This window comes from Gavialis gangeticus, unplaced genomic scaffold (genome assembly GCF_001723915.1).
Source record: "Gavialis gangeticus isolate Ggan-Ray unplaced genomic scaffold, GavGan_comp1, whole genome shotgun sequence".
Taxonomy (NCBI): domain Eukaryota; kingdom Metazoa; phylum Chordata; order Crocodylia; family Gavialidae; genus Gavialis; species Gavialis gangeticus.
In genome coordinates, this window is record NW_017728964.1 from 4,525,856 (window position 1) to 4,549,869 (window position 24,014).

At 51.2% G+C, this 24,014-nt stretch overlaps 1 protein-coding gene across 2 annotated transcripts in view; it reads left to right on the top strand.

The window, feature by feature from the left end:
* The first annotated feature begins 6 nt into the window (after nt 1–6).
* USP43 (ubiquitin specific peptidase 43) overlaps nt 7–24,014 on the top strand; it is a 261,454-nt gene continuing 237,446 nt past the window's right edge. For both annotated transcript variants that reach the window (XM_019502165.1, XM_019502171.1), the window contains exons 1-2: nt 7–222; nt 21,404–21,544. In XM_019502165.1, the coding sequence (XP_019357710.1) occupies nt 61–222; nt 21,404–21,544 (303 nt within the window). In that variant the 5' untranslated portion in view covers nt 7–60. The remainder of the gene's footprint in view (nt 223–21,403; nt 21,545–24,014) is intronic.

Here is a 24,014-nt window from a genome sequence, read left to right on the forward strand (position 1 = left end):
CCGGAGCCGGCGCGGGCGCCCGGGGCGCAGGGGCTGAGGAACCACGGCAACACGTGCTTCATGAACGCCGTGGTGCAGTGCCTGAGCAACACCGACCTGCTGGCCGAGTTCCTGGCGCTGGGGCCGCTCCGCGCCCGCGGCGAGGTCACGCGGCAGCTGGCGGCGCTGGTGCGCGCGCTCTGGACGCTGGACTACACCCCGCAGCTCTCCGTGCAGTTCAAGGTAGGAGCCCGGGGCAGGGACGCAGCCCGGAGGGAAGGGGTGCTGTGCTGGGCGGCGGACATGCTGCTTCACTTCCCTGAACCTCCTTGGCTGCCCTCCGCGTGTTTCCTCACCCGCACGGCCGGCCCGCGGAGACGGGAGTGCCCGCATGCGAGACGGGGAGCGCACCCAGGCCTGACACCACAGCCAGAGCTGCAGGGCTCAGCCTCTCCCCCTTGTCCTCGTCTTTCCTATCAGTCCGCGTGGGGCTGCGCCTCCACCTGTAAAGTGCTCTGCTGGCCCAAGGAAAGGGCATGTTCACAGCGGCAAGTTAAGAGCAACACAGCCTCTGGCCTGATGCCCGCATACCCAGGTGTCCCAGTTCCTACAGTGCAGTTGTTTTGCGATTTCTTAGTTGTCTCATAAAAGGTATCATCTCTGAACCGAGAGTTGTAGTGCTTTGTGCTGCTTTTTGTCTTGCACCAACACGGCTACCAAATGCCGCCCTAGGCTCATGCCGCCAGGGTGGACTCTTGTTGGAAAGGTCTCTGCAGCTGGGCGTTGCTGGGAAGCCCCAGTGCTCACTGATGGTGGTTTTGAAGTTTCTAAAGTAGTCCAAAGATGAAAATGAAACATCTCGGTTATTCCCTAATCTTTGCTGAGCCTCCCCTGCCACCCATGTGAAAATTGGGATGGAGGAGCGGGCATGCCCTGGATTAGGATTAAGGCTTCCCAGCCCCTTCCCACCATAGGCCGGCAGGGCTCTGTACCGAGCTACTGCAGGTGTGCAACGAAGTTCAGTCTAGAGCCTAATCCAAGTGGCTGCTGTGACTATTGTGGCCAATGAGGCCCAGAAAGAGTTGCATGATTTGGTCCTAGCCCATCTTTTCTTGAGAGTCTTGGGGAGCTTGGATGCCTCCTGCCCTTGGACAATTGACCAGTGTAAGTGTCACTGCTGCCGGGTGTTGGGGTACAGCCCTTAGCAGCTGCTGGGTGTTGTAGATCTGGCTCACCCCGCTGCAGGGGAAGCCGGCTGAGAGGCTTGCAGCTCACCATGAGCATGCAGGGTCTGGCTTGGTGTGGTGCCAGTGAACAGCCCCCAGTCAGCACTGCAATTTGTAGGATGGATCTCATGTCTGCCCTGATCCTCCCCAACCTTAATCTGGACCTCTTGGCAAGGGGCATTTCCAGGACTGAAGGAGATGGAGGCTAGGGTGGCTTCTGCAGCAACAGGTTGCAATTAATTTGTTTTTAATTCCTGTAGCATGCATCCAGCTATTGTAATAATGAGCAGAATATTCCTCTCTAAATAAATATAATGATCAGAGGTCCCCTCCTCCTCAGGTGGCTGTAATCGCTAGGCACAGAGGGAGGAAAAATGTTTCGGCCTTAACTTTGAATTTCTACCCTCTGGGTGGTTATCTGCATGTGGCATGAATTTCTTTCTTGTGTTTAATCTCCCTTTAAAATAAGATCTCTGGCAATGCAGGAGAGCGGGGAGGGTTTATGAGGGGCTGTAAAGCCTCACAAGCTATTTATCTGAGACCACGGTTCCTTTTATTTTAAGACTATCGCTGTTCTCGCAGTTGCTCTATGGAAATTTTGCTCCCTCTGCCACATGGGGGTGCAGGTAATCCTTGCCAATATCAGTAGGGGTTGTAGAGGCTTATTGAGAGGGCTGGGGACCTCTAAATTAAAGAATTTCAGGGCATAATCTGCTGCTCATGGGAAGCTCTCTCAGGCTTGTCATGCAGGGCATTTTCATTCCCCGAATCATTTGGTATTGACCACTCTGAGGCAGTTGGAGCATATGCAAAGATCAGTGGGGCTATGATTTGACCCATTGCTTTAGTAAATCCCGTATTGCTAGGTTACTTGATTAACAATCCCACAGAAGATTAGATGCCGTGACAGCAGCCTCTCTTAAAGATAAATTGTTTGGGCTCCTGTTGTTTCCCCAAACTGAAAAGGAGAAACAGGTTCTGTAACGTGCAGGCAGACCTTGGGACCCCCTGAACTTTGTGTTTTCAGACGGTGCTTTAGTTTACTGCTTGACACATTTCCCCCTTTCCTCAACTCCAGTATTTTGCTAAGGGTGGATTCCTTCTTCTACTTGTTGAATCCATTAGAGGCTTTTTTTGGTGGGGGGGAACTCACTTTTAAAGGTGAGGGACTGTAAGGGAAATGTTGTTCCAACCTAGATGAAGTTGCTGTGAGCTAATTGCTCTGAAACCCCGTCACAGAACTGTCCGGTTTGTCCTGTGTATGTCACGTTAGCGATGGGATGTGGGCATCTGCAGTAGCAAAGGACGGACTCAGAATTTGGTGACCCAGTGGCCCTTCTGGGCTTGCGTTCTTGTACGGTTGCCCTGTGCTTGAGAGGCACGTGGCAGGCCCCGGCAGGCCGAGTGAGGTCCAGCATCATCTAGAAAAACTACGTCCCTCTTCCCTCAAGTCTTATTCAGCCACGGGCTTTGGGGGGAGAGAGAGACGCTGAGAAGATTATTGGCCCGAGCAGCGAGCTAGCAGGCAGGGGTTTGGGCTCCTGTTCCTGGTCCTTCTTCTGGCCTCACTCTGAGCAAGTCTCTAGTGTGCCTCTGCCCCTGTGACATGGCGATGCACAGGGGAGGTGGACGTGGATGGTAAGGTGGCTGATGGCCAATGCGCATTGCTGTACAAAGCCCAGCTTGCTCTTCAGCTGCAACCAGAGTGTGGCTGATGTAAGGCAGTGGGGAAATACCTGCTGCAGTCCCAAATTTTCCTGGTACTAGGTGCCCACCTAGAGCTTGCTGTGAGCTACAAGTGGGTGGAATTCATGTATGTATGCAACTAATAAGCCTTTCAGAAAGCTCCCATCCGAGGATAGAAAACCATATCGTGATGCCAGCCCAGCATATTAAAGCTCTGGTGTCTTGTCCCATGTCACATTGCCCCTTCCCTCCCTGCTGCACCTGTTGGTTAGAAGGCTGTCTCTTGCACCACTCATGCATGTTCTGCATTTGATTATGATCATGTTTAAAGCAGTGTGAACTGGCCGTGAACTTCAGGCTTTGTTTCTAGGAAACAGCGGAGTGAGGAGATGAGGGAGGGGGAGAGAATGAAGAGGCCTATTGAGACAATATCCCACTGTCCCTGAAGTCACAGATGATTTTACATTCCTGCAGAATAAAATTTCCCCCTCTGGTTCCCTGTTTCTAAGAGACTGGAAGGGCACAAGAGGGAGCAGTTGATGCTGTAGCATCACACACAGATCGCTTGTTGTGTGAGCTCCCTGAAGAGCGTCCAGGAATGCCCTCGGTAATCCTATCCTGGCCGGCCCGGCCTGGGAGTGCTGTGCAGCCATATGAGCTTGGCACAGAGCAAAAGGCAGGAGGGTGGCAGGGCAGGCTCTGCCTCCCAGAGACCACAGAGAGTAGCTCCCAGCTCACTGTGCAGCAGGGTTGTAAAAGTTCCTCCTGCGCTGTACAGCAAAGTGAAAACAATCTCTGCAAATTACCAGCTCCAGCCTCGCCGCCACAACTGCCTTGCCAACGTGGCTGCGTGCAGCAGTGGGAGCTGGTGCCCCCCTTGCCCCACCCTGGTCTGTCCCTCAGAAGCTCTTTTGTTTTTTTTGCCCAGTCCAGTCCTGGATTCAGGCTTCCCCTCACACCTGGGATCTTTGCATTGAGCAGACTGTCTCAGCTGTGGGAGACCTCTGACTGGCTCTTGTATTGTGGTCACAGAGTGACGGCTGTGGTGTGACTTCTCCTAGCATTGAGCAATGCCAGCAAAGTACAGTGCTTGTATAACTTCCCCCACTGCTCAGCTTCCTCATTCATTTGGCTGAGCGTGCAGTGCTGTTCATCTGCCAGCTGGCAACCCCTGGTAGCTGGGCAGGGACCTGGATGGCACCAACCAGAGGGTCTGGTGTATAACAATAGGAACAAAGTCATACTCTGAGCCGAAGCTGCTTTGACCTTGTGGGTACACTTGACTAGCCTGTGCTTGTAAGAGGCTCTCTCGGAGCCAGAGGTCATGTGCGGAGGAAGACTTTCCCAGGGGAATAAATTCTGTATGGAGATGGAAGTGTTCCTGCAGACTGGCTGCTGTCCTGCCTTGTCAGGCTGTGTTGTCCTGGCTGTGTACACAAATAGCGAGCAAACGTTGTCTCACAGATGCTGGCTTCATTTCTGTTAGAAGCCCTGGGATTTCCTGCAACATGTGGGAGCTGCAGTCATTCCTTGCTGCTGGCTGGATGAATGTACGCACTAAACACTTTTCTTCCTTAATGGGCTCATCCTGGCAGCTTGTTGTGATGCTGGATTCTCTGATCCAGCCCGGCCAAGACAGCTTGTTTGTTTCTTGCTTTTCTCTTCCCCTGTTGTTCCAGTCTCCTACTGCTGTTGTTGCCCTTTCTTCTAATTCTTTCTTATGCATCTTTTTTAGCAATAAACCAAAGGGTAAACCTCCTGCAAAGAATTCAGGCTTCCAGATACAATGTTAATGGAGGGAAGATGGCTTTTAATGGGGCTAGAATAGATGCACACACGGGACCTAGTTCAGAGCTGACTGAAGTCATTAGAGAGTCTTCTACTGAGCGAAATGGGCTTTGGATCAGGTCCTGAGCCTGTGGCCCTGTACCCAGTAAAGGGTGGGCCAGAAGATACGGTGAATTTCCAGGTGGGGACCCTGGAAATATCGTGCAGCATTCAACTAAGGAGCTGAGTAATGAAAGCTGCAATGAATATGAAGGAGTCTGATGCCCCAATAACACTGAAAAGCAAGTGCCCAACTCCCTGAGGTGTTTTTGCAAATCCCAACCCTGCTGTCTCACGTTCTGCATGTGCAGCACCTAGCACAATGGAAGCACGTCTAGCTCTGAAGCTTTGTGATGTACAGTACTGTCATGCTTGTGCTGCTGCCAATGGAATACGTGTTGGCATAGAAACAGATGTCACATTTGTGCTGCCATAACAATGTTTATGGCAGTACAAATGCCAAGCAAATAGATGTCCCTACCTTGTGTTGTCCCATGTCTGTGGTGTGACAAAAGGTACTCGTAAATTCTGCCAGTTAATTGCAGCTGATGTCTATTTGCTTTGTGGTGGGAGAGGGTGGGCAGCTTTGGGCGGATGCTCTGGAAACTTGAGGTGCGTGATCCTACACAGTCCAGTAGGATCAGGCCCTCAAGTCAGTGAAGCACTTGCCTGGCTTTACCCACTTTACAGAGATGCCCAGGACACATCTCTGTAAGCAAGGAAAGCCTGCACTGGTCCTGTCATGAAGGCATGGGACCTGGGGAGTGCCCTGTGCCTCCACGCCAGGACCCATGCCACCTCAGGCCTTCATGCTGACCTGTACCTTATGGAGGGACACAGGTCAGCATACATCCAGGGGTGGGGAGCTAATCACTGGTGCCCCGTGCTTCCATGTGGGGGATCTGCACTGATCCTTGTCCCCTGTGTGAAGCATGGGCCAATTTGGGTTCCTGCGTGGAGCCACAGGGTGCCAGGGATTACCTGGCTCCTGTGTCCCCACCCCCATGCTGGGACCAGCACTGACTCATGCTTCAGGCAAGGCACAGGTCAGCACAGGTCCCACGTGGAGTCATGGGGCACCAGAGATCACCTGGCTCCTGTCCCAGGACCTGTGCTGAACTGTACTTCTGGGTCAGTGCAGGACTCAGTACAGGTCCCTGCAAGGAGTCATGAGCCCCCAGGAATTCCCCAGCTCCTGTACCTCCTTGTCAGGACCCACACTGACCCATTCTTCACATGGAGGCATGGGTCAGCAAGTCCACACCTTGCCAGGAACTGTGCTGATCCATGCTTGAGGCAGAAGCATGGCATGGGTCAGCGTGGGTCCCCACATGGAACCACGGGGCACCAGGGATCCCTGGCTCCTGTGCCGCTCTTTGCTGCCCTGTGCCAGGACCCATGTCTCCATGTGAGGCATAGGTCAGAGCAGGACCCAGTGCCAGGGAACAAGGGATCCTGGGAATCCTTGGACCAGGGACAATCATCCCATGTCCTGCTACAGCTGATTCACTTTGGTTTGGCGATGTCTGTGTCTGCCTTTGGGAAGCACAAATGGGTGGACTGTGCAACCTGGGGATGGGAGAGCCCTGTATCGTAGTGGGCAACACTGAGAGATGGTGGAATGAGAACACCTTGGCTTTTTTATGTTGCCTGAGCATAAAAGCTGTTGGCATATTAAGTGCAGAGTTGTATGTGTTCAAATGGGTGCTAGCGTGCATAAGTAATACCACTAGTTAAGATCCAATGAGAAAATATTTCTGCATGTAGAGAACCACTTGGTAGCATCTGTATGGGTAAGAATCCCAGTTCATAAGAATGCAGATCACAGATATGCTGGGGGGAATGGGAAGTTATACTACTGGCCTACAAGACATGACACAGATATTCAGTGCATGCTGCTGAGGGAGATCCAAGAGGCAGCTAAATCTAGTAAAGCTGCACATCAACCACCTGCTTATAATGTGATCAAATGTCCTAATAACAGGACAGCGGCTGGAGAAGTAATTTCTCAATATGCTAAGTGGTTGCTTTTTGGAGCAGTTCTAGTGCATACAAGGTTTTGTTTGTGGTGGGGTAAAGTTTTTATCAGTGCTCAAGTGACCCCAGAGCCTTTATACCATTTTAAAAAACAACTAAGCATTCATGTGATTTGGGCTTCAAAACCTCTTGGATACTTTTGAAAAATTTAGTTAAGTGACATTCGGGAATTGTTTCAGGAGGTGACTTCACTTGACCGCCAAATTAGTAGCTGTGGAAGTGTGCGAGACACATGGCTGGACTCGCTAATCCTCGTCTCTGCTGGCTGCTGTTCCATCTTCCTTTCTTTTTAATCAAGCACAGGTAACGTGATATTGGTCAGAAACCAAAATGGGCAGTTACTCCAATACCCAAGGAGGGGGGGACTCCGTTGTTGGCTCTGTCAGTAGCTATCAACTCCCAGCTTTGATGTCTTTCCAGTCACGCTCCCACTTGTCTTTCCTGGAACGGTTCCTTCTGGGATGGCAGATTTAATTGCCAAGAGGGGTCTGCCCTTGGGGTGCCTTTGTTTGCTGCTCCTTGCATTTGCCATTGTCAGTGACTGGGCAGATATCAAATCAGTGGGGGCTGGAACTGCAAGGCAGTGCCCCAAGGAAGGAAGACCAGAAACCCAAACTGCTGGCTTCTAGGTTAGCTACAACTGCTCGGGACAAAGAAGGTAGAGTCACTGGGCCAGGGCCAGGTCTGCAAAGACTTCTGCTTTCTGTAGAGCAGCAGCAGCAAGCCGTACAGCAAGTGAGTTCATGCAGTGAATTGAGAAATGGTGCACAAATACTGTGGGTTTGTAAGATTCTCAGTCAGTGTTTTGTCCTTACCTGGGATCCATTTTTCAGTTCTGGTTACCAACAGTACACAAGAAATAAGCAGGATTCAGAGATGGAGTCTCCCCCAAACCTGAATGTTTTCATTGGCAAGAACTGCAAAGACTGAACCTATTTACTCTTTTTACTTCATTTATTCCCAATTGCTCCTTTTCATTTTTCCTTCTGTGATGAGAAAAATGGGTCAATTTAATTTGTTACCTCCCAGTTTCAAAACTGATTTAAAAATGCGTAGCTTTCCGCAATGCATAATGTCCTGTGGAATTTATTGCCACAGGATTTTGCTGAGAGCAAGATTCAGAAAGCCTGAGAGATGTATTTGGAATATAGAAACATTTGGGGTAAAATTACATGGGGTAAAAATTTGCCACGATTATTATAGAGTCTCATGGGTAAGAGCATGAGCAGCAGATTGTCTCAGCTGGGGAAGGAACTCCTTCCTCCCTTTGTAGGCTAGCTAGTACCACATTTTCTGATATAGAGACTGCAGCTCCTTCTGGTGCATGTTACCAGAGACATGATACAGTTGGATGGATCCTGGGTCTTGCGATTCTTCTGTCCCTCTCTTCCTTTTGTGCTGGTGGCTGAGATGTGTTTTTCCCTTCAGTATCTATATTCCCTCCAATAGAAACACTGAGTAATCATAGGCCAGGAGAAGTAAAACATTTTCCAAGGCTGCAGTAGTTCATGAGATCAGTGATGTGAGCTAGGGTAGCAGTTCCCAGTTGTTCCCCACTTCCTCACTTCCGTTGAGACCATGTGAGGTCTGTGGATTGTGCTGGGCCCTTTTTCATTTACCACTTTCATTTTCCATTTCCACCCTCTTTGAGGAGGAAGGTACAAAGTGGCCTGTCTGAAATGGTGAGGGCTGACACTGGTTTGCTGGCCTATGAATTTTGGGAACTGCTGTGTTGGGATCCTAGAGCAGGAGCCAGGTTCTGTTCCTGGTTCTGCCATCGACTTGCATTGGGACTTGAGGCAAGTAACTTCCGGACTTTGCCTTAGTTTCCCTGCCTGTAAAATAGTGAAAGAGTTACTTATTCAGCTGTGCAAAGCCCTTTGAGAATCGCTGAGGACAAGTACATTAGGATTGTTTAAGATATAATGGACATTGCCTGAAGGCTGAGGTTAATAGTCCATGAATGACAGGACTGCTCATACCTGAGGGCAGCTTAATATATTGCTTTTTCCACTGGGTTGGTGTCATTTCCAGCATGGCAGATTACAGTTCCCTAAAGGTGTGTTTCCCACCATGTGGAGCTCATGGGTGTTTGCTGGGGGAACCAGGGTCCTTCCCAGCACAGGCTGTGGGCACTAGCCGTTGCTCCAAGGTTGCAGTAGCTGCTGTACCATTTCCCCTCCCCTTTGGCCAGTGATCTACCGAGTTCAGAATCTTCCGGTTTCCCCCAAGCCAGGGGACCTCCATCCCCCAGATCATCATGGGGTGACACCTCAGGCAGAGTAATCCCCCTTTCTGGTCTCTCTTTTGCACTTGTTCCATGGCTCTGGAGGCCCCACAGCCAGCAGGAGTTGATCTGTCACGTATGGCCTGTGGTGAAGCCACTGAGTCTATGAGCAAGGAGGCACTGATCAATGCATGGTTGTTGTGCACCTGTGCTGCTTGCGGGTCAGTGGACAGAAACCCTTCGGGTAGTAGGACAAGGGCAATAACAGTGCCTGGCAAGTCATGTGGGCACACTTCCCAGCTCATCTCCAGTGACTTGTGCTACCTGGTTTTTCACCTTACTACACACTAGCTGCAGCAGAGTCATGCTGGAGTCTCTGACTTGTCCATCAACTTCAGGAAAAGATCCTCAAGGTTGAATTCCCTCTCCAGGAGTCCCTGGGCTGCTGCCACCCCGGGTTGTAGTTCACCTGTCACTGGTAGGAGTGCTGGTGTGCAGAAACAGACTTCTGCACCTGCCCTGTAGCTGGCACTTGGTTAACTATCCTGTAGATGCCACATAAGAGAGGCTGGAAGTCGGGTCCCTCCCTCCCCTCAGCTGTGCAGACTCTGCAGGGTGCCCAGGAGCAGATGCTGGCCTCTGACAGATCTGCCCAGGGGTATGACAACTGAGAAAGGAGAGGTGGTTTTTACGTTTCTGACAACCAAATGCTGGGATTTCACTGCATGGATGTTAACAGACATGTGCAGATTAATGTGAGTCTTAACATGTGCTTCGGTCTCAGGGCTTAGGGAGGTTCCGCGTGCCCCTCCGTGCATTCCCTGCGGGCCCTAGCTGGGTGTGGTATTCTTCTCTCTCTGTCTTAATTGTAAGCCTTGCCAGGTGGCTGCTAGTTGCCTGCAGTGCGATACCCCAGAATGGGTTACATCTCAGTGGTGGGAGAAGTGACCCACTGCATGAAGTCTGCATATCACTTCTTTGGGAAGGCGGGCACTGCAGGGCCAGAAAGGTTTTTTTTTGTTTCCCAGCAGTCCGCTGGCAGATTTCTCTGCACTTTCCAGCTATAGTTTGCACCTGGGTTAATTATTTTGTCCCTTGGTGAATAAAGACCTGGCAAGAGGATGCATCTGGCAGAAAACCCTCAAATCCCCCTCAAGAAGGGGAAGTACTGGCTCTTGTGCAGCACCTGGAGCCCAGGAGTTCCCTGTCTGCAGCAGAGTAGGGGCAGAGCTTGCAGGAAGAGGCAGGTAGGTCCCTTGGAGTTTACTCGCCTGATGCTGCAGCAAGTGATTTGGTCATGCTGAGTAGTCAGGGAGTCTTGCAGGTTACAGGAAAGTACTGAGAGGAGCATCAGAGGAGGAGGAGTGGGCAAATGGTTCCTGTTGGAGCAGCCATGCTGTCAAACTGCCTTGCTGTTGCAATGGTGGGAGAGGTTTGGATTGGGGGAAACTCTGTTTTCTTGGCATTTGTGTCATCCCTGTGTGCTGGATTGCACAGCTCTTGCATCCTAGCATGCTGGGGAAGTAGGACTGATGGACCTACAGCACCCCCCCCCCACCTCCCTGCAAAAGGGTCTTGCCTTCATTACCCCAGTGGAGCTGCTCTGGGGGTATTCCTGCTCTGGCCCCATATGGCACCCCTGTGTGTTCTGGCTTGGTGGAGAAAGCTGCAGATCCTTTTCACACTGGGGGATGAAGAGCTAGTCATACAGGGGGTCTCATGAAGAGTAGCGCTGGCTCAGTATCTATACTCATGGCAGGCCAGGCATAGAGGTGGGGTGGCTGAGGAGCCCCTACGCCTGCATACTTCCCGTCTGTCAGAGGTCCCATCTCCCCTGACCTGTATAGGAGTTGAATGGACTCCCAGGATGTGGGGAGCCCTTTGCCCCTGTCCTTAGCCCTGGTACTGGAATGCATTGGGTCCGTGGTACCTACTGAATGGCTCGCAGACACATTTCTCTTTCAGGGGACTGATGTGACTGTCACTAAGAAGGCCAGAGTCAAGGGTATGGCACTGCCTGCTAGTGAGGGGCTGCATCATCTGTGATGATTACGCACAGCCTTGCTGCCCTTGCAGAGGCAGCACTCCTGGCCTCAGCAGCCTCAGGAGGACTGGATTTCTCTACCCAGTACAACAGTTGCTTCACAGAACCATGATTCCCACCCATGGTCACCTACGCACATCTGCCTTGGAGCTGTCAGTGACCAGGTCACCCTTATTCTATGATCACCCAGCCTGTGTCAGGGGCAAGGGGTTTTCTGCCCTTTTGAGGATGTTGTGCTTCAAATGCAGTGAAAAAAAAATTAAGCTGCAGCTAGATACATAATAAGGATCATTTGGACAAGGAAGGGGACAAGCTGAGGGAACAGATTAACAGGAGAGCCAGAGAACTTTTGATGGGTCTGAAAACTTCAAGTCAGCAGGGCCTGATGGACTCCATGCCAGGGTCCTGAAGGAACTGGTAGGGCAGAGCTCAGAGCTCTTGGCAATGAAATTCATGAAGTTGCGGGAGACTGGTGTGGTACTAGAGGACTGGACTAGAGGTCATGTAGTGCCCTTCTATAAAAAAGGCAAAAAGGACAGACTGGTTAGCCTCACCTCAATACCTGAGAAGTTACTGGAGTATATCTGAAGGAAGGGCATTTGCAGGCATCTGAAGGAGGAAGGGTGGATCACAAATAGCCATCATGGATTTACTAAGAACAAATCATGTCAAGCAAAAACTCGATCGTTTTCTTTGACCAGTGTAACTACTTTGGATGAAGGTGATGTGGTGGACTTCAGCAAGGCTTTTGACAGGGCCCCACATGAACGTCTCATAAACATATTGGAGACTTGGGATGGAGAAAACTTCTATAAGGTGGATGGAGAAACTGGCTCAATAGCCTTAAGCAAAGGGTAATAATAAATGAATCCATGTTAGAGTGGCAGGTGGCTTTGAATGGAGTCCCACAGAGATCTGTCCTGGGCCCAGTAAGTTTATTAATGACCTGAATGCCGGAATAGAAAGCTGCTTGAGCAAGTTTGCAGGTGACATGAAACTGGGGAGGATTGTGAACATGGAGGATGGGAGTGAAGTTTGGAAGAATCCTGGCAGACTGGAAAGCTAGGCTGGAGCCACCAGGGTGAAGTTCAGCGCAGACAAATGCAAGGTGCTACACCTTGGGAAGAATAATCAAAACTACAAATACAAAATGGGTGATGCCTTGCTGCATGGCAGTGCTATGGAAAAGGACCTGGGAGTCTTGGTAGGTCACAGACTCAGTGTAAGTCTGCTTTTGTGTCTTCAGGCCCTGCATAGGAGATGGACATTAAAGTCTTGCAGTCTTTCTTCTCACCCCTTATGGCTGAACAGTCCTAGTCTTAAAGGGACCTAGCTCTTTGGCTCTGTCTCGCAGTCCGTCCCCAGTAACAGGGATGAACCCCCCTGGTTAAGCCTTCCTCAGGCACTGGGTATTTGGCTGGGGTGTGCCAGTGCTCCTCCTGGGACTTAAATCTGGAGGTCCCTGGGTAGAGGATCTTCACCCTCTGCTCAGGGCTGGACCAACAACCATATTTGGGACTGGAAAGGCATTTTATGCCAGGATCAGACTGGTATGGACTGTGGGGATTTTTCCCTTCCTCTGTGGTGGGGGTGTGTGTGGCCCTTTTCCTGGGATCTCTCAAGTGTAGGTTCACAACCCTTACAGCAGCAGGACTTTGGCTGCCATGGTCTCCCTGCTTTTCCTGTGGCAGGTTAGGGCATTATGTCTTGTGTTGTCAGGGCTGACTGTCATTTTGCTAAGAGACAACGGATTTATCCGGGAAGGTTTGGATAGGGATGATCCTGCCTTAGGCAGGGGTTGGACTAGATCTATGGAGGTCCCTTCCAGCCCTGCTTCTCTGATTCTGATTTTATAAAAGTATTACTTTAACTTCGTAGTCTCAGGGAACTTATAGGCTCTGGTCTGCAATTTACTAGTCAGTGCTTGCAGCTGAGAAGGGCTATCTATGTATCGGGGGCTCCATCAGTAGAGGCAAGCAGATGCTCCTGACCCGAACCCCAAGTGATGCCCTAGATGCTATTGATTTGAGGGGTGACAGTGACACAGCAAGCTGCCTGCAGGGCCAACAGCCAAACAGGATAAATGTAACTGCCCAGCTTGGTTGCCTTAATGGGTGCTACTCCAAAGAGCCAGAATGTGTGTGAGTGTGAGCCCCAGTATGGGCAAATCCTGCCATTACCATTTGGAGGTAGGTGAAGCCTTGTTCTGTATAAAGGCACAAAATGTGGTCTGGGAAACATCAACCATCCTCCTCTCCTAGGCCATCAGGCCTCCTGTTCATATCCTGGGCCTTTATTAGACTCATCATTTCCATCCTAAACCGCAGCAGATATTGCTGTGCCAATCTTGGGTCTGCTGGGAGCAGGTGACACCAAACAATGTATTAGTTCCTCACCACAGGCAGGCAGAGGTAGGTAAGCCTTCCTCATCTCCTCTCACTTGCATCCTGTTCAGGATGTGAACCCAGGCCTCCATAAATGATTCCTTGCATCGTTTAGCTCCAACTGCCCCTGCACAATGGAACTGGGAAGCAAGTCAGACCATGCTCAGCTGTTTGCACTCTACAGAGCTGGATGTGGCCCTGGGAGCTTACATACCAAATCTCTCTGTTCCCTTCCCATTCCTTTCCAGGTCTCCTCACATCTCGTGAACCCTAGACTGAGCAGTGCTGATCCTTGCACAGCAGAAGGACACAAGCCAAACTTTTCAGGACCCAGTTCTTGCCTAGGTACCAGGTGAAATGTCCAGCTTTTGAAGAAATGTCTGTGCTCTGGGATCAGAACTGGTCTGAAAATCTGGCTGTAGGTGTTCTACTGGGAACAGCTGGAAGCTGAGCACAGCTGGTTAGGATCTGCTTGTGGGTGCTGACTTCTTGGGGCTCCAGTGCTGAAATCCTTCACAAACATGTCCTATGAGGCAACAGCCTGAACCCCAATTTCTTCCTCTGTTTGTAAGAAACAAGCAGGGAAGTGCTTGGCGCCTGAGTAAGAAGTGGAAGTTCATGGCGATGCAGGGTTGCCGTCTATCTCCACTTATCAGGAAGGCAGCGGGGAGAGCGTTCCTCTGCAGCGCCTGAGGAAGAGCCTCTGGGAGCAGATCTGGTCAGAGAGCTAGGCAGAGCAGTTTGTCCCGCTGGACTGCCCTGCCCAGTCATAAATGCCTCTCCCTAAGGCAAGGACTTCAAAGAAAGATCGGAAGTCAATAACAGGAGGCATATATGAAGATGGCACGCAGCGCTCAGCTGCTGGAGTGCAGCAATCCACTCATCACCCAAACAAGTGGCATCAGCTCACTGGTGCTTTTGAGAAGTCCATTAGTGGCAGAAAATCATACGCTATCCTAACTGGATCCATTAAGTGAGGAGGGACCCGCAAGCCTTGAGAAGGCAGTTATGTAAGATTTCCCCAGGGCTTCCCTTGGGGAAAGTTTTGTGTTTTCCTTCCTTTTCCATTTCAGATTTAAATGCATTAGCAGGTCACCTCTCAGTAAAATCCACACTGAAACAGCAGTGGGGTTTTTCAAGTCTCATTTCCTCATATTTCTTTTAGATTCATGGAGGTACCAGATTCTGTTTTTTTGTGCTGCCCAGAAGAAATCCAGGATAACTCCTTTTGAGTAAAGGGGGCTTACTCTGCATTTATGCTGTGCTGACATTGAGCTTGGAGTGCAGTCTAGAGCCACCTGTGTTGTTTGCTCAGCTGAAAGGCCAGAGATGCTGTGGGGCAGTATACAGAAACCAAGGCTCTGCATTCATCCCTCATCAGGGAGATGAATGGTCACCTGGAGCATTTTGAAATGGAGTATTACTCGGGGTGGGGAGGATATGTTCTAATATAGATGCCTTTAGATAGAATGACTTGACATATTTATTTTTAATTCTGTTTTAAAAGCATTGTATTAGGGCTACCTTCTAGGTGTTCAGAGGGGATTTTTCAGCAAAGGAGAAATCGTGTGTGGTCAGCTTTCTCAATTTCTCCTGTACCGTCAAGGGGCATGATTCTGTTTCACTTTATGCACCCAATGCACCTTTTTCAAGACACATCAGTAGTGTTTTTGGGACTTGTGGGCAGTTTGCAGTTTCATTACCCCTATAGTATGGATGTGTAAAGTGTGTGCACTAATTGGGCAGTTGTGCACCCACCTGAGCATAAGTCAGGGTAGGGGGGTAGAGAGAAGGAGCACCCTCATGAAGCTGAGCCACTGTACCTTGCATTTGATAGTTATTGGATGGAGAGCAATACAGCAGTTAGTGTGCCATTGACAACAGAGGTCCGAACTGGAACCCAAGGCCTGCTCCTTTCTAGAGCAGCATTCATTTCGCTGAACCACTTGCTTGTCCTTTTCCTCTTGGCCCCATGTATTTCCTTTTCATGGCTGCCAAGGGGGACAGCTTCAAAAGGAAGGCTGAAGAAGATTGGACAATGCCTAACCTGTGGCTTGGTGGTTACAGCAGTCGAAGGGATACAGGTTCAAACGCCCTCCAAGTGAAGAGAGCCTAGAACCTGGGTCTTCATCTTTCTTGGTGAGTGTCCTAATCACTCGCCTCTGGGGGTCAAAACTTGGAAGGGAAGCTCAACCAAAGAGAAGCACAACCTGGCAAGGCTGACTATTAAAACTGTACTCACTTGCTGGATAGTGGTTGTGCTTCTCTTCTGGACCCTAACATCTACTAATCATGGGCTTTTGTCCAGCTATAGTTTTGTGACGTGTGTGTCCACAGGGGGTGTGGGCAGAGCACTAACTCAAGTTTGTGTCCTGAGAAGCTGCTGTGGGGGAGAGGTGTTGACATAGCCAGCAGCCAGGGGGTTAACACAGCAGACCCTTTCAATCCTCACCTGACTTGCCCCATCTGCCTGGTGATTTAAAGGTAGCAGTTGCAGTAGGGCTTCATTAAGCTTCTGGTTGCTGGCCTTACTAACACCTGCCTCTGCAGCAGTGATGTCTCCCACGTGGCGTGAGGTTGAGGAAACTGGGACTCATGAAGGAATGAGGGACACAAGCCCCCAGTAGCTTTGAGTGACTTCTGCCCTTGGTTCACAACCCCCAGTGCCCATCCCTTCCCTGAGTGCCCCTGATTCCTGTTGCCACCAGCAAGGGGCAGTCAAGGCTTTGGCAGCCTAGTAGAGCTGTGCCCTGTTTAAGTCAGTGCTCAAAGCTACTGGGTGTGTTCGCATAGCCACATACCTGCCTAGGCAGTGTGTGGCCTACTGAGCTTTCTCAGTATATACATGTATGCTTATGCATCCTCATTAAAGGGGTAATAGAATTGCAAACTGGGCACATGTGCCAAAAAGCCACTTATACCACTAGGTAAGTGCCACTTAGGTGCACAAAGGATAATAGTATATCACCCAAAGTGTGCTTCAGTGCACAAAGAAACAAACTCAAAGAAATGTTTCCCCCACCCCAACTTCTTTCCACTCTAGTGACCTTAAAGATTACTGGTAACTCAAGAAAGTCCAGGAAAAGGGCTCCTTATGTGACAGATGTTAATCACCACACTTAGTACTTGAGCACCTTCCAGTCCTGCATTACCATCAGTGCAGTACGAAGTGTAGTGCTGCCCTGCTGTCGAGGCTCTGGCAGTTCTTGTTAACATCCTGTTTTCAGTTGTTTATAACTTTGCTAAATGGTAACTATTTGGGCTATTTTTCCTGCTGGTATCTGCCTCAGGTGGAATTTGAAAGGTTTCAGTTCAAATGTTTCAACCACTTCAGCGTGATGCTGGGAAAAGCACGCTGTTTTGCCTCATAATAAAACATTTGGACCACAATTTCTTTAACAGCTCGAGCATCCCAACGGTTTAGAGCAGGGACTTTGAAATTTGGCAGTGAGATGGCCTTCTGTCAGGGTCCACCAAGTTTGAAAATTTGCCCAAATTTAGCCAAGTGACTATCCTTTGAAAAAACCTAGTCCACATTTGTACAGTAGAGACTGTAAGTACAGCAGGGCAAGCAAAGCACCAGCCCCCAGTGCTGTGGGAGGTCATGGGGTGAGTCTAGAGACAGGATACCAGGGGTAGGGTGTATTTGAGGATTGAGGCTCTCTGCTTTGTGCACTTGACCATGCCGTATCAGCCGCATGTCAGCCCTCTCCTTGTGTCTAGCATGTTAAGCCTGAAGGGCCACATTGGGTCTCAGCTCTTTGCTAACCTGCACTCTGCATGTCCCCATGTCTACAGGAGGTTCAGAAATGTCCCTTTCCCCAGTGCTGCCCCTTCTTCTCCAGTGCCCCTGTTGATAGTCATACAGGGCAATTTCATTCCTGCTGCGACGGCAATTTGTAAGTTGTCTGCCAGTGGTGAGACCGACCTGCTGGTTGCAATGGCTGGCTGGACTTCATGCCTCATTCTTAACTGGTGCAGGGGCTGAATGAATTCTGGGGTCTTAGTTTAGTTCCTGGCAAGCAGGCCCTGTTTTCCAAGGGTGACTTGGGTGGCAAGGAGCGGGAGAAGGGTTGGGGTGTCCCGCACAGTGCAAGGCACTATGTGGACTCTCATCCAGGTGTAAATTGGCTCAAGGGATTGGGCCTTGCCTTGCCAGTTCTGATCTGTTCTGGCCCCCGCTGGTCATGTTGACCTGGCTACAATGGTTTTGATCAAAGTGTGTCACCAGATAGAAGACAGAAGAGCCGTGCCCAGTCTGTGAGCCTTATTACAGTTGCCTTGAGTCATTTCACTGCAGGTCTACATTTATGCCTCCCTCCTGCTTGGTGACAGGGGCCATATAAATTCCCGTTTCTTAGTTTAGCTAAGAATTGCAGGCAGTGCTAGTGCAAGCTGCCCACTGAGGACACTGAAAGCTTTGCCACTCTGTAGATACCAAGACTCTTCAGGGCTGGGAATCTGGCATGGTGAGGTACGTCTGGAAAACATGAGGGCTAAATGCTGCGTCTCCAGTGGTTTTGGGGAGGGTCTTGTGGGATGGTCTCGGTCTCTTTGGAAAGATGGAGCTGACTTCAGCCAGAGTGTATGAGAGAGGAGGTGGGCAAATTCAGGACTGTCTCCATACTGTGGGTTGGGCAGGAGTGCACCTTGATGGGATTAGTAGCTGCTAAGGCAGCTGCAAGGCCATCAGCTGATCAGTGCTGTAATTGGGGAAGGCTTCATTACCCAGATTCACCAATCATGCAACTTCAGTTTGAGGAGCTACTGAACAACAGCCTTGCTACAGCACCCAGGGTGCCTCTCTGAGCACTGAGCTAAATTCAGCCTGGCCATTTCCAGTATGTTAGCAGCTAGGTCATGGCAAGAGGTTGTACCAGGTCTGAGGGAAAGGGCTGGAGTGCCAGGAGACGAGGGCAGAGCAGGTCTGTACAGACAGTGGTGCTATTGGACTCCTGCTGGGATGTCGCTGTCGTTTCAGAGGAGCTTACAGGTGTGTTTAGTCTAAAGAGAGTGCAGCAAAGTAGAAGAGGGGGAGATGGAGGGGCAGGGCAGGATTTCCCTGTAGGTGAGCAAGCTATAGAGGGGAGAGGGCTTTTTAATATGGTAACTTAAATGGCTGTAGTGATAGCTGTGGGTGGTTGATGCTATCTCCTGAGCTATCACAGTAACTCATTGCTGGGTGGGTTCATTATCCTCATCTTATGGGTGGGGAAATAAAGGCACAGAGGGGAAGAGATCAGCCCACAGCTCTTCACAGCCTGGAAGTATGCAGCTGGATAGGAGCACAGCCCAGGCCAGGTTTGATTCTTGCCTCTGATATGTACTCACTTGCTGGGTAGTGGTTGTGCTTTGACATTGGGGATGCTAGCATGGAACCTCTTGCCAGCACGCGGTTCCCTTCAACAGGGGAATCTGCGAGCAGGGAGCAGGGCTGTCTAACTCGGCTGGGTTTTGCTGGGTGTCAGCAGCTCGGTAATTAATTTCTTGAGCAGTGTGGCAGTGTTTCAGCACAGCTGCTTGCTTTTACAAGGCCAGTGCTTTGTTTTCTGCTTGGCACAGGCCCTGCCACATGTCCTTTTGCTGTAGATTTCCCAGCCCTTGGCAGCCCTGCCTTGGTTTTTCAAGTGCCGCACTTAACAAGAGTGTAACAGTGTCTAGAAAATGGCTCGTTATTCAGCCTTGGTGTGTAGGAAGTTTTAGGCTCCACCACTCGCAGGGAGGGACAGGTCTGGCTGTGCAACTTTCTTGGCCTGAGAAGGTCAGTGACTTGATGTTCTTGGGGACCAGGAGCCCTTAAATTGAAACTTCAAGTCTGACCAAAGAGCAAGATAGTTTCCCTTGTAGATGCTGGTTGGGGGCTTGAGAAATGCAGGTTCAGTTTCTTGCTCTGCTACTGACTTTGTATGACTGTGGGCAAATCACTTAATCTCAGGGTCCTGGCTCCAAAATGGCCAAAAAGTAGTGCCTTAATTAGTATCTGCTAGTGGATTGTAAGGTATTTGGTGTAGGGGCTTCCTCCACATGCATGTGGCACCTAGAACAGTGGGCATCTGATCTCCTCTGGGCATGGAAGTGATACTGGTAGTGACAGAGCTTCTTTGCCCTGCATGGGCATCTGCACTGTACTAGCTGAACTCCCAGAGTCCTGGTGCACTGGTCTTAGTGCAAAGTCTGTCCTGGATTTCCTGGGGATCATATCAAATCCCAGTCAGGAGCATGGAAGGGAACGTGCTCCGCATGTTATAGATGTGCAGTGGTACCTGACACTTGAATGGTGGTGGGCTGGAATTATGCAGTCATAATGAAACTCCTCTTGTAATGGAGATAATTATTCCCTTAAAATATTCCCTGTATTGGCAAACAGCCTCAAAGAAGAGTCTGGCTTCCTCCATAAGCCAGAACACCTGCCGCCCCGTGGTACTGACAGTGAAACTCAAAGGCTTAATTTGCCTTGGAGCACTGAGTTATGTGCCAAGCATTCAGGCAAGTTGAGATGCCACTATGAGATAAAGGTAAGCAGTCAGGATGGGCAGAGAGGCTCTATTAATTAGAGGAATAATTTACCAGCCTGGAACTGCTTTCCCTGGATGGCCAACAGTTGACTACCAGCTTTATTATTTGTTTGGGACCTCCACGGTGGGTGACATTTTGGGTAGTGAATCACTGAACAGGTGTCACCAGCATCAGGGATGATTGTCCCATATTTTATTTCCCATTACAAAGAGTTGCTCTCCAAGGTGAAGACCCCAACAATTTGGTGAAGAGACAATAACAGGAGGGTCTCGGGCCTTGGGAAGGGGCTTCAGGGCACCTTGCCTCAAGACCACAAGTTCTGGTCTAGCCAGCAGTCAGATGGTATCTAGGGCCATGTGCTTGTGATATGAGCTTCATTCTTAGGTGCCCAATTGTCCAGATCCCCAAACCCTCATCCCTCACCTGTCTCTGGAGTCAGTTACAGCAGCTGTCCTGAGCTAGTGTCATTAGGAACCTGGTGCTTTCTGGGAGTGGGGAAGGAATATCCATTTGATGGAAGTGGTAGGGAGAAATTTATGGATTTGGGTGGAGTTGGGTCAACTCTTTAGCCTTGAGGAAAAATAAGGGTTAGCTTTAGAGCAGGAGTGGGCAAAATATGAGCCGAATTGAGCCTGCGCAGGAGCTTTGTCCAGCCTGCGGTGGGTCCTTCAGTCCCAAGCACTGTCTGGCCCATGGCACATCTCTCCTCTCCCTGGGCCTGCAGGAGCACCAGCAGTGGCTCCGCGCCTGGATTTCATTTCTAAGCAGCCCACGAGGTGGCGGCTCCTGGCTGCCACTGCCACCACCAGCTCCCAGTCCCATGGAGACTGGTGGGGACCTGTGCTCGCAGCCCCAGCCCCGCTCCTAGCCCAGCCTGCCCTGCACCTGCTCGAGACCTGACCCTCCCTGCCCGTGTCCAGCAGCAGCTTCTGCCCAGCTGCCACTTACCATTGGTGGTGTGGGGGCAGGGCTGCGTGTGTGGCTAACAGCTGGTCTGCTCTGGCCAGGGCAAGTCTTGTGCGGGGTGGGCTACGGCTGTGCGCTCAGCTGCTGCTGAGCACTGGTGGAGGTAGCAGGGAGGACCTGGAGGACATGCGGGCTCTGGGCTGTTGGGAAGGGGGGTGGTGCTGGCAGTTCCCCAAAGCTACCTATGTGGCCTTCAGGGCCAAATAATTGCTTGCCCCTGCCTTACGGTTAGGCAGAGTCTAGGTCTCTTTCCAGCCATTCAGTGCCCCACAGCATCACAGATACAGCGGGATAAAGTGCCCCCACTAGGTTGCTAGCAACACACCCTGTGGTGCCCTGGACATTCCCAATCCTACTTAACTTGCAGGATGTGCCAAGATCTGATTAAGGTGATGTGTTTGCATAGGAGATGGCCTTTGCCATTGTCACTTTTCCCCCACTGTGAGCTCGTCCATTCCCTACTGAATATTTGAAATTAAAGCCAATCCTCTGTCTGTGTCTTGCGTTGCAGAATATTGTCTCCAAATACGGCTCTCAGTTCCGTGGAAATTCACAACACGACGCTCTGGAGTTCCTGCTCTGGTTGCTGGACAAAATGCACGAGGACCTGGGCTCTTCATCACCCGGCCAGAAGGCCAGGATGGCAGCAAAGGTCAGTGTCCCCAGTCTTGGGGGTGATTGGAAAAGTGACTCTTTCTTCCTCTCCTCAATGCACTACAGGTGTAGACTAATGGCTACAGCAGGGGTGGGCAGTTATTTGGGCCTGCCGGCCGCATAAACAGTTCTGGGGAGCTGCTGTGGGCTGGTCAGAAATGCCCCCTGTCCTTCCCCCCCCGCCCAACACCCCAGAGCCTGTGTGCCCTGCAGCTCCTCCCCACCACCACCAACAGTGCACAGCACCAGCCCTAGTCTGCCCTGTTTCCAGTCCAGTCCACTTGCCCACGCTGAGCAGTAGCCGAGGAGAAGCTGCTGTTCTCGGCGCGGGGGAAAAGTGGCCTGTCCCCCCTCACTGCTGTCAAGCCTCTCTTGCTGCAGCTGCCTGGAGCCTGTGCCTGGGCTTCCCTGTGGCTCCCCCATTGCTGTCACTGCTGCCTCTGGGCTGCTCGGCCGTGGCAGTGCAGAGGACCTGCAAGGCAGCCTGGGTGCATGCTCTGGGCGGCTGCACAAGAAGGGCCCAGCAGCAGCGAAGCGGAGGGGCTACTTTTCCCCCACATCAGGCAGCAGCTTCTGCCCAGCCACTGCTGCTGCCGCTGCTCAGCATGAGAAGGCAAGTCTGGAGCAGACATGGGGTGGGCTGGGGTTGGGGTGGTGTACGCCAGCTCTGGCTGGTCCTGATCTGGTCTGTTCCACCGGGCCGAGTCTGGGGCAGGCCAGGGTTGGGGCTGTGTGCACAGGTCTCCACCACTGCCACGGGGCAGGGGCCAGCAGTGGCAGCCGCCAGAAGGAGCGGTCACTGTCAGAGCTGCCTAGAAAAGCAGTCCAGCTGTGGAGCTGCCCCAGCCCCACTGGGTGCCCGGGGGGCGGTGGGATGTGCCACGGACTAGGTGGTACCGCCACTGTCCAGGCAAAGTCCCTCTGCCGGCCATGTTTTTCTCACCCCTGGGCTAGAGTATGTGCCCCTGCTGCCCCCTACTGGATGAAATCAGAACTGCCCAGTTGTGAATCCTGGGCCCCACACTGCTGAGAGCAATTTCCCATTAGCTCAGCAGTGCTCAACCCCTTGCCTTTTAGGCCAGATCTAGCCTCCAGTGTGGGATCATCCGGCCTGCAGGACTTCCCACAGGTCCAAAAATGTAGTGCTGGAGCAGTGGCACTATTCCACTGCTGACAAATTGCTGGATCTGTGGGGAGTCCTGCAGGATGGATACCATTGACCTGCATGCTAGACAGGGCATTCAGGACAGCATGGAGTTGATCCCAGCATGTGGGATGGGCCAGGGATGGCACAGGACCTAATCTGGATGTTCAGGGCCAGGCAGAGAGCACAGGGCTTAATCCAGTCCATGGTACAGCCCTGTGCCAATCATTTCGCCTGCAGGTCTAAAAGAGTGAGCCACCAATGCATTAGCTCAAGTGGTAGTGGCCTTCTCTCTTAGGGCAGGAGAGCTGGGGAGCTGTACCTGAAATCCCTGGTGTGCTCTCAGTGTAATGGAGAGGCAGCAGTAAGTCCTGTGGGCATCAAAGTTCATTGAGTACTTAGGTTATGCGGGCTAGACAAGGACCTAGGGCAGGACCATATGTTTGGCGCCACATTAATGTTCTTCTCCCTTTCCTCACCTCACTTGTTCTCCCTAGCCAGTCAGGGTCTGCAATGTTTCCCCACAACTAGGACATGGTGTCACTTTGTGCAGTGACTCTTGGAAAGTTGGGGGTGAAAGCTTGGCTGAAGTGGCTGTTAGCATTTTCTTCCTGGTGGAACATCTCATGCCATAGTCCTTTCCTTTTCCAGGCACAGCTGTATCCAGGCACAAGTTGTGATGAGGTGACAGAGCTGTGCAGGGGGCTGTGCGTGGGACTGTGACATCTTCCAGGGAGGGGCTGTTGCCCGAAGCCATACTGCCAGTGTCACTTAATACTGGGTGCAGTCCATGGATAGAGGGTACTTCCTTGCTCTAGGGCTCCAGGGATCTCCTCCTGGTGTGACAGAGGAAGGTGGGCTGCTGCCCTTCTGGCCTGGAAGTGTGAGAAGCCCCTGGTCCTTGTGGAGAATGATTGTAGAGAGTGCAGGTGCCAAGCATGAGTGTTGCTTAGTGCATGAATAATTGTTATCCACCCTCCCTGGGATGGCTTCTCTTTGATGAGCTGATTCCCAAGCCCAGATTGCATGAACATATCCCATGAATACTGGTTCACATAGGTTCCTGCAGGATATCCTCTCCCTTCAAACATCCTTGCAAGCTTCTCTCCTGCTTACCCTTGTGTATCGGCTATCCCTCAATATGAGGATGATGTCTGCGGCGGGTGGGGTTGCTGTGCTTTGGGCTGCAGCTAGGGCTGTGCAGGTATGCAGGGATCATAGCTCCATCTTCACCCCCAAGCATATCTGCCCAGTTTCTGCACCTGCTAAGTACCTGCACTGTCCCTGGTCTTTGCCCCACTTCGGAGCTTGGCCCAGCCCTGGA